The 9945-nt window shown below is 38.1% G+C and overlaps 1 protein-coding gene across 4 annotated transcripts in view; it reads left to right on the top strand.

The window, feature by feature from the left end:
* Positions 1-198: 198 nt before the first annotated feature.
* Positions 199-9945, top strand: part of LOC111865361 (neurexin-3b-beta) — a 26886-nt gene continuing 17139 nt past the window's right edge. For all 4 annotated transcript variants that reach the window (XM_023853314.2, XM_023853315.2, XM_023853312.2 and 1 more), the window contains exons 1-5: positions 199-533; positions 720-898; positions 3499-3670; positions 6696-6934; positions 8595-8709. In XM_023853314.2, coding sequence (XP_023709082.1) covers positions 482-533; positions 720-898; positions 3499-3670; positions 6696-6934; positions 8595-8709 — 757 coding nt within the window. In that variant the 5' untranslated portion in view covers positions 199-481. The remainder of the gene's footprint in view (positions 534-719; positions 899-3498; positions 3671-6695; positions 6935-8594; positions 8710-9945) is intronic.

A 9945-nucleotide genomic window follows, 5' to 3' on the forward strand; every position in this document is an offset into this window, starting at 1 on the left:
AAAACCAGCTGTTGTTGCTGACTACAACAAGCACATGGGTTATGTGGACAAGGCGGACAGGATGGCAAACAGTTATGGCATCTGTCGTCGGACCTGGAAATGGACAAATAAACTATTTTTCCATCTCCTGGATCTGACGATTCTGAACAGTTATATCCTGTTGTCATCCTGTGGCGCGAAATTGTCACACAGAGATTTTCGTCTCGCCCTTGTGCGGAACATGCTGGAGCTCGCTGGAAGGGGTCCACCTCGCCCTCAACGGCCCAGGGGTCGACCCCCGGCTGTTAGATCGGAGCCATCTCGAATAGGGGAGGTCACAACACAACATTGGCCGACTTCCTCTACTTCGAAGTTGAGATGTCGTGAGTGTTCTTCGCGTGGGATACGAAGAACCGTCCGGACAAAGTGCGTCAGGTGCGACATCGGACTGTGCATTTCCGGATGTTTCCAAGAATACCACACGAAGGCCACATTCCGGTAGATGACGCAGGTGGAAAGACAGACACTTAATGCAGATGGTGGCCAAAAATTACGTAAGTAGGACATTATTTTCTACGTTAAAATTGGATTTTATATAACGTTCGCACGCGCGGACTGTGCGACCCCCATATGGGGTCATTCGTACCGCTGACTTTATTTTTGCGACCCCATATGGGGTCTTTAGTAGTTTAAAGGTTGAAACCTCAAACTGAGATGACAAATATTTTTTTCCATTTTAGAATCAACAGCATATGAGTTTGGTCCAGGAAGAGGTCTGATCACATATACTTATCCTGAAGACAGAAGACCAGAAATGAAAAGTGATGTTATTGCATTGGGTTTCATTACAAACAAAGAAGATGCAGTTTTACTTCGAATTGACAGTGGCACATCAAATGATTATATGGAACTTGAAATTGTGAGTACATTAGCTAATATAATAAGTATGCATGAACTCTACTAAGTCAATATAGACAGAGTCAGTTGGCTGGTTTCTAAGTTCTTTAATCCTTCAAAAGCCCTGTTAAAACTATATGCATCACCTGCTTCAGCATTTGGAGACTCTTCTTTTTGCCCACAGAGAGTTTTGGAGTGTCTTATTGATTCTTAGAATAAACAGCAATTATACCCATAAGCAAGATTAAAAAGCTTGTACTTGTAATTGAAACATCATGGTTCCTGAGAAATAGGAAATGATTTTTTAACCCTTTCAGTTCAACATTTTTAAAGAATTGAAATTTGCTCTAGAACAAATTTATTGCAAATATTAAAGAAAAATTCATGGTTTAACTATTTTTCTTGTTATTGCCTCAGTTTGTACCATTTCTTTAATATAAATTCTCTGAAGAGACATAAAAATTGAAACATTCAAAGAACATACAACATAAATGTATTCAGCATTGGAGTAAAGAGAAATAGAATAATACTGAAATGAGTATTCCTGGCTGACACAGCCGACATGCTAAATAAACATGTACAAATTTGAAGTTGTCCCAAAGGATTAAATATTACTGAGATGAACTTCATACTTCAACTGGTTAAACGTGCTTCATGAGCTACCAAGATTATTTTATGTCCCTAGTGTGTCTACTACTGTTGAGTGAGGGTCTACAAAGTGGATATAATTATTGGCAGCATTTAGCGCAAAGAATATATTTCAGCACATTCATACCTGCATTTAAAATCTTTGAATGTACTTTTTTTTTCTTTCTTTGCTAAATTCCTATTGTTAAAAGCTTATAACCTGGTGCTGAAGTTGGCCACTGTTCTTGTAATTCGTGTCACTGTTAATAAGTGGCTCTCATAGTAGGATACCAGAAGCGTTCCAGCAATGTATGGTACTGAAATATTGTTACTTTAAGTTGTGTTCAAAAATTCAGTGGAAAAATTTCCCTCTTGCTCCAAATACCCAGGTTCAAGTGTTAGTCGTCAACTTTCCATGTGAATATGAACATGTTAACTCTTTGACAGCATGGCTGGAAATTAAGACAAGTAGGTAGACCCCATCCGTTTAGTTCCAGAACACTTCATTTTGAGGAACTTATTTCTTCTGTCTCAAGATATTCATTTTCAACACTGGCACATGAAGAAGCAAAGGCATAAGTCTGCACTGTAAGAGTTTCCTTTTAATCTGTGTCAGTCATTCTCCCAGTTGTTTCTACTGGTCTGAAGCATTCTACCAAGCTCTACAATGGATCATGTAATTAGTTTTTAAAGAGGGCATCTAACTAGTTCGAGATAATTATTCTCGCCCCTTTTTGTCTGCCAAGCACAGCCATAAAACTGTGCATCGAGGCCACTTGTGGGTAAATAAGTTGCACAGAAAAACCCATAATACTTCCTCAAATTACCATGAAATGTCAGCAGGTATAGAATAAATGGAAGCCTGTTCTTTTCTGTTATCAGTGGTATGTAACACTTAATGCCATCTGTTGATATGAATGACACACTAATTGATTAATAATGAGCTGATTTCTTCAGTAGTGTTATTTGGAACGAAAAATACCCTAAGCCAGTCTAGTCCGTACCTGACTTGGCAGATTTAATACAAGTTTAATACAGACTTAAAAATTTCAAAATTTATTTGTCTAGCTTTTTATTAATACTGTATTAATATCTGTTTTATATATTGTAACATGTTGCGCAACGGAGAACCCCTCCCTACCCAGCAGCAACGTGGCAACTCAGGCCACAGGCGCGTGGCGGTAACGTAGCGCTCCCTCCCACCCCTCCGCGGTGACGTAACGTGCAACGCTACGTACCCGTAATCAACTTCCTACTCTGACGTGGCACGCCACAGGCAAGCACTGCAGCTATATAAGTGAGCTGCACAGCAGCCACCAGTCAGTTCTACTGTAGCAGTCGGCGACTTCAGTTGTACTGTGACAGCCACCGAGTTGTACCGTAACAGTCGCCGAGTCGAGTTGTACTGTGACAGTTGCCGAGTGTGTTATCAACAGTTCTCCAGTCAGCCGACTACAAGTTGGAATATAGCAGCCATCGCGGAAAGAAGATCCGGGCGTGTGTGTAATTGTGAATTTGGGAGTGTGTGATACAGTGATACCTAGCTCCCCTACTGTAAACTTGTAGACCACTGAAGACAGACTGAGCTGATTTGCGCATAGGGTTATAAATCGTGAAACCCCGCAACAGTGTAAACAGATTAATGCGATTAGGGTTATAAAGTGTGAAACCCCGCAACTGTGTAGGAATTAATTTTAGCCGTTACTTGTAGGTTGTTGAATAAACCAATTAACGATCTCTATGGCGTATTCAGTAACGTAAACACGTTACAATATATATATACACACATTTTAATGTGCTCCAGTAATGCACCTGGGTCCAGGGTGTAAGAATGCCTCTACCAAGGGTCTTAACAGAGCAGGAATTCCTTCACATTCTCCCTTGCTTAACACAAAAATGTAAACCACTTCCAAAACATATCGTTTCTATATAAGGATCTGAGATGATGTGCAAAATGCAAATGAGTAACTTTAAATTTTCCTGTTTCTGTTTTAGGTGGAAGGAAATATTTTTATGGTATATAACATGGGCACAAATGACCATCCAATTGGTGAAATTGGAGTAAAAGTCAATGACAATGCATATCATGTTGTAAGGTTTACACGTTCTGGTGCCAACTCAACAATTCAGGTTGATGATTACAATGTCCAGACTAATCACCCTGAAGGTAATAACTTCAGTTCTCATGTTTGTAAGATCTCTCATGTTATGTATATTTGTAGTGTACAGAGAGAAACAGTAAAATATGACCTATGGGAGAACTTCCTTAGGTTACTCCCATTTTGCCTGGATAAGCAGGGGTTTAAGGAGAACACACAAATCTTACATTCTCATTGCATCTCTTTCTATTCATACATATATATTGCTGTTGCCTGTTTTTTTTGTCATGAACCCTGTTTTACGTAAATAAGCATCACACCATAAAGACTCATGAAGGATTGGAGGTATAGCTCCAGACATTTTTAATCTCAGCAGTTGACTAAGGTGAGTGATCACTTTCATGTTTTGATCACTTTACTCCAACAGAAAGAGCCCCAGACTTTTCTGACCTCTGGAGGGAAAAGAAATATCACTGCTCTCGTTATTCTGTAGTTATGAATGTTAGAATAAGTTACAGAAAACGATATAAGATAGCAGCAATTGACAACAGTTGAGGGTATGCTCACAGAGAAAACTAAGTATATGTTGGTGTCTCGTCACCAAAATGCAGGGCAAAATCATGACGTAAAGATAGGAAGTAGATGTTTTGAAAATGTGACACAGTTCAGATATTGGGGGACAACGATAACAAATCAAAACCTGATTCAGGAGGAAATTAAGAGGAGATTGAACTGGGGTAATGCTTGCTACCATTCAGCCCAGAATCTTTTGTCCTCTCATCTGCTGTCCAAAAACATAAAAATTAGAATATACAAAACTATAATTTTGCCTGTGGTTCTCCGTGGGTGTGAAACTTGGTATCTGACATTAAGGGAAGAAGATAGACTGAGGGTGTTTGAGAATAGGGTGTTGAGGGGAATATTTGGAGCGAAGAGAGCTGAAGTGACAGGAAGTAGGAGAAAACTGCATAATGAGGAGTTTCATAACTTGTACTCTTCTCCAAGTATAATTAGAATGATCAAGTCAAGGAGGATGAGGTGAGCAGGGCATATAGCACATACGGGGGAGACGAGGAATGCGTATAGGATATTGTTGGGAAAGCCAGAAGGAAAGAAACCACTGGGAAGACTAAGGCATATGTGAGTGGACAGTATTAAAATGGATCTTGAAGAGATGGGATGGGATGGATTGGATTGATCTGGCTCAGGATAGGGACCAGAAGAGGACTCTTGTGAACACGGTAATGAACCTTTGGGTTCCATAAAATACTGGGAAATTCTTGAGTAGCTGCAGAATTGGCAGCTCCTCCAGAAGGGCTCAGCTGCATGAGTAAGTAAGTAAGTAAGAAAGATGGTATGCTCAAGTCAGTATCATATTGCAGTGCACATTTTTACCAAAATAGTAGTTAGTTGCATGATTGGTATTCTGTCAAGTTTATTACTTTAGCATAAATTCAGCTGTATTTCTCCAAACATTTCAAGTGTGTGATGAAGTATCTTACACAAAAAATTTTTACATGCAAAAATGCTTCATGTACACAGAAATTCTTTGTCATTTTTATGCTTCCAATTTGATAATTATTTTGATAACCACAACAATTTTCTTTGAAATTTGAATGGACTTCATACTATTATCAAAGTTCTTTAAAGACCTGTAACCTAACTTGTCTTAGGGTGTTTAGATAGAGTGAATTTTAAGGGTTAAATTTGCAGATTGCCATGTAGAAATTTCTCACAACACATATAAAATTTGGAATTGTATTAATTTTACTTGCAATGCCACCAAATTTAATCTCAAAAGATGTGTAATTACCACATATTTCTTTAAGGAAATGAGCAGAGAATATTTTTATTTTCTCATATATTCAGCCACACTATAGTTCAAGTGGTTAGTCACTGGCTTCCCACCGTGGCAGCCCTAGTTCAATCCCAGGTCTGGTCAAGTGGGATTTGTGGTGGACAAAGTGGCACTGGGGCGGGTTTTCTCTGAGTACTTCGGTTTCTCCTGCCAATCTTCATTCCGCCAAATTCTCCATCATCATAATCACCCAGGGCAGGCTACAATATGCCAATCAGTGGCCTGTGTGCCGAGTGGACCCAGTTGGATTCCTCCCCCCACTAAGCGAATTTCTCATACATTCAGTGCAGTAAACCCCTGCTAATCGGGATTTAATAACATAGATAGTGCTTCCAAAAATAAATTTAAAAAATCATTGCAGCAATTTCTTCCTCTGTCAGAAACAGAAATCCAGGGTCCTCTTCATCCAGCTGAAGCCAATCTTTGACATTTTCTTGTATAGTTTCAGTCTCTCCAGCAACCCTCAACATAGTTTGAAAGTCCTGCTCTAATCCCTTTCGCCCCTAAATCCCACCTGTCTTAAATTATTTCATTTCATTTTTATTATCATTCAACAATCCATACATACAGGTATTACAGCCATTTGGATAGAAATTGTGAACAGAATTTTTCTTTTTTCATGTTTCAATCCAAATTAACTGTAACCAGATTAGTGAGGGTTCACTGTATATATGATGAAGTAATGTGATAGTGAAAGAAATGATTCTTGATATTTTGATGAATTTACAGGTTTTTGGCCTCCTGAAATGAAGTTCTTTCTTAATACAGTCTGTCTCTGTATCTATATGTATGTATGGTGCACCTTGCTAGTAACTAGAAAGTTGGATGGGTGTCAGTCATATTTGATATTATTGAGTCTGTCCACAATAGATCATTTCCTGAAGAATATGAACATTCCCGCTCCAAAAGTAAGTGCTCCTCAAATGGGCTCCAAAACACAAAATGTTAATTTTCTCAAAAACAGCTACAATTATCATGGAATTATAAAAACTATATTCCTAAATAAAGGTGCATTGGTGTTGTCTTCAATAACACAATGTTATGAACACTGAGGCCCAAATGTGAAATGTCAGTTTTTGGTCAGATTGATTTTGTTGCTGTTCAGTATTCAGAAACAAACAATGGTCTAATGAGCAACAAGAGTTTGTATTGAAAAGGAAACACAGTCAGTGTCAATTGTCTATGAGAAATTATATGTAATGTAGGTACAAAGATCCTTATTTCTAATGTTGCAGGCCACCAGCTCTCAGTGTTCAACAGTCAAGCTCAAATTCAGATTGGGGGGAAGTGGAATCATGCCAAGCAACGTGTTGAAAGGCCTTTTTCTGGTGTCATGGCAGGCCTGGTATTTAATGGTCTGAGATTACTGGATCTTGCTTCAGAGAAGGATGGCAGAACATCAGTGAGAGGCGATGTTCAGCTTATGACAGGAATTAGGGATCGACAGCATGAACCACTACAGCGTATGCAACAGGTTGGCTTCAATATTTGTAATAAATATGGTATTTGTCTCATTGACGTGGTTCATAATTATTTAATAGTGTCAGAAGTCTATTTCTTTTTATTCTGTCGACATTTTCAATCCAGTTGTTTTCATATTGAAGAAAAATACTGTCTCATAGAGGAATTTTCTAAGCCGTTAGTTAACAAGTGTTGTTTTATGAAAACTATTAGTTTATGTAAACCGTTTTATGAAAAGTAAGGAGAAGGTGATGGGCAGGGCACTTAATACTAATGGGAGAAATAAAATGTACATACATGATCTTGGCTGAAAATCCTGAATAGAAAAAAACTATCCGCAGACTTACATTAGATGGGAGCACCATAGCTCAAGCAGTTAGTCGCTGGCTTTCCAGCGCAGCGGCCCAGGTTCGATCCCGGATCTGGTAAAGTGGGATTTATGGTGGACAAAGTGGACCTGGGGCAGGTTTTCTCTGAGTACTTTGGTTTCTCTTGCCAATTTTCATTCCACCAAATTCTCCATCATCATAATCACCCAAGGCAGGCTACAATAGGCTAATTAGTGGCCGCCATGCCGAGTGGACCCAGTTGGATTCCACCCTCCACTAAGCGAATTAAAAGAAAATTACATTAGATGGGATATTTTTGATAAACTTACTGTCTCTAATTTCAAATTAAATTCTTTCTCACCCTGAACGTGGAGGTGACATGTTTCCCTGCAGCACTGGTAACATTCTGCCAAATTGCACGGCATCATATCTCAGAAGATGACAATCTTCATGTTCATTTCTGTGAGAACCTCAAACCTCATCTATAGAAGCATACGTTTAGCTAACTTAATATCACTTCCACATCACAGATGTGCATGGTTGTTACGTTTATGATGCTGATGATATGAATTCAAAAGTGCAAAAGTGGGGTGTTCTGTAGTGATGTGGTGACCATATCAAGTGTCCATACAATCTGTCCATTTGTTCAAACATTGTGGGGGGGGGGCAGTATGGAGCCATGTATATAAGGATATGTTAAGTATGTCTTTTCTTACTAAATAGACTAAAATCATACAAAACTCTGTTTTCATGTGGTTATTTAAAGATGTTGTCGGTATTGAGAGTTTATGGCATTGGATGAGAGGATGCTTAATGAATACAGAGCAGTTGATGCAATGAGAATTGGCAGGGAAATCAGAGTTCTCAGAGAAATCCTGCCCTCACGTGAACTGACCTGGGATCGAACCTGGGTTGCCACAGTCTCATTCTTTTGTTGAAGGAATGTCCTGCATGAACATTCTTTGACATATATCATTTTCCTGAGAAATGAATTATTTGCACTCAAAAATATATAAATTTCTGTTAGAATTACTGGGTTTTTGGAATTTGTCTATCATCCAATATTCTTAAAAATATTAAACAACACAGTGTTTTGGCAACTGGGTCTGTTTCTGTCCTCAGATGAAGGGTTGGGAACACCTATTCTGTAGGCCTGTTAGAAAGGGCTAACCTCAATCACTGGACCTGGACTGGGTGGAAGCATACGCAGTTTCCTAAATGCTGTTCTTTAATGTCTTTTAGAATACTGGATGAGGGACAATGTCCAAAAGCCCAATAATTCTGAGTGTTATACACCACTGTCACAACCCTTTAGAAACTACCAATAAATTTCTGTATTTTCAGACACCAGCTTCTGGTTTCCCAGGTGTGGAAGATGATCTGGTCTTTTCAGGAGCAGGTTCAGGTTGCAATACAGATGATGAAGATGAGTGTACTCCAGTGTTTGAGAGTGGATCAGGTAGATATATTCACTATTTTCCATATGATATTTGTAAACCTCATAGCTCAGGCATTTAACCCCTTCAGGACTAACACCTTATATACTCATGGGGTTGTGGATTATTTTATTATGCTGTCAGTAGCTAGACTCTGTAGTGTTGAATGGCAGGATGACAGATGAATGATGACTTACAAAGGATTTGGAAGGAAGTGGCTCTGAATCAAATTAAGATAGTATCCCTGTACATGCCTGTAGTTACTGAAGAAAACTACAAAAATCGTCAGTCAGGATCGCTGGTGTCCTGAGCGACATTTGAACCACCAAATGTATTCATGTCCATCAAGCATATCCACTATATAATTCTGAATACATTTGTTTCCAATTTGTTCTGTATTTTTTTGACACCATTGTTGAATAAACTCATGTTATATATTTGATTTGTTTCATCCTGGTCCCTCACACTATCAATATTATAAAAGATTAATTAATTCCATCACACTGGATGAAATTAACCTTTTATAATCATGTTATACATTTTTTGAACATCCAAATTCTCATGCCTGGTTAAAGAGTATAAATTAAAAATGTAATAAACACCTTACCCTGGCAGGCTCAAGAGTGTAATAAGAAAAATACTAAAACCTGAAATAATGAAAAAAAATTATATTGTTTGGCTCCTAAAATGTGGGATTGAAAGGGTTAACCCTCTTCTATTCCATTTGGACACACTGTATATTCATATTTTAATCTGTTACTTCTGAAAAAAGTAATTCACAACGGAATCTTCTCAGGTGATTTTCCATGTCAATGTGAAGTTAGTATTCGGCATTCTAGAGAATATATCTTTCTCTGTATTCAGGGGTCAGTGTAGTGAGTGTCATATCATGTTACTCTGGAAGCTTACTGAATTGAATTTATTTACATTCTATAAATCCTAAGCAGGTTAGTACCTTTGGATACAGAACAAGTCAAAATGTTACATACATAAGTACAGGCAATTTTAGCTTAAAAATTAATATAACTTAATTTTACATCATTCTCTATTTACATTGAAGTATTCATCTAAAGAGTAGAAGGAATGAGCATGTAGATAATTCTTTAACTCTGATTTAAACTTTTTAGTATCATTGCCCAAGTTTTTAATACTTTGTGGCAGATTGTTGAACACTTTTATGCCAGTAAAGTAGACTCCTTTTTGATATACTGATAAAGTTGATGAGGGTAGGTGGAAGTTATATTTTTGTCTAGTATTCA

Source organism: Cryptotermes secundus, unplaced genomic scaffold, assembly GCF_002891405.2.
Source record: "Cryptotermes secundus unplaced genomic scaffold, Csec_1.0 scaffold114, whole genome shotgun sequence".
Classification (NCBI taxonomy): domain Eukaryota; kingdom Metazoa; phylum Arthropoda; class Insecta; order Blattodea; family Kalotermitidae; genus Cryptotermes; species Cryptotermes secundus.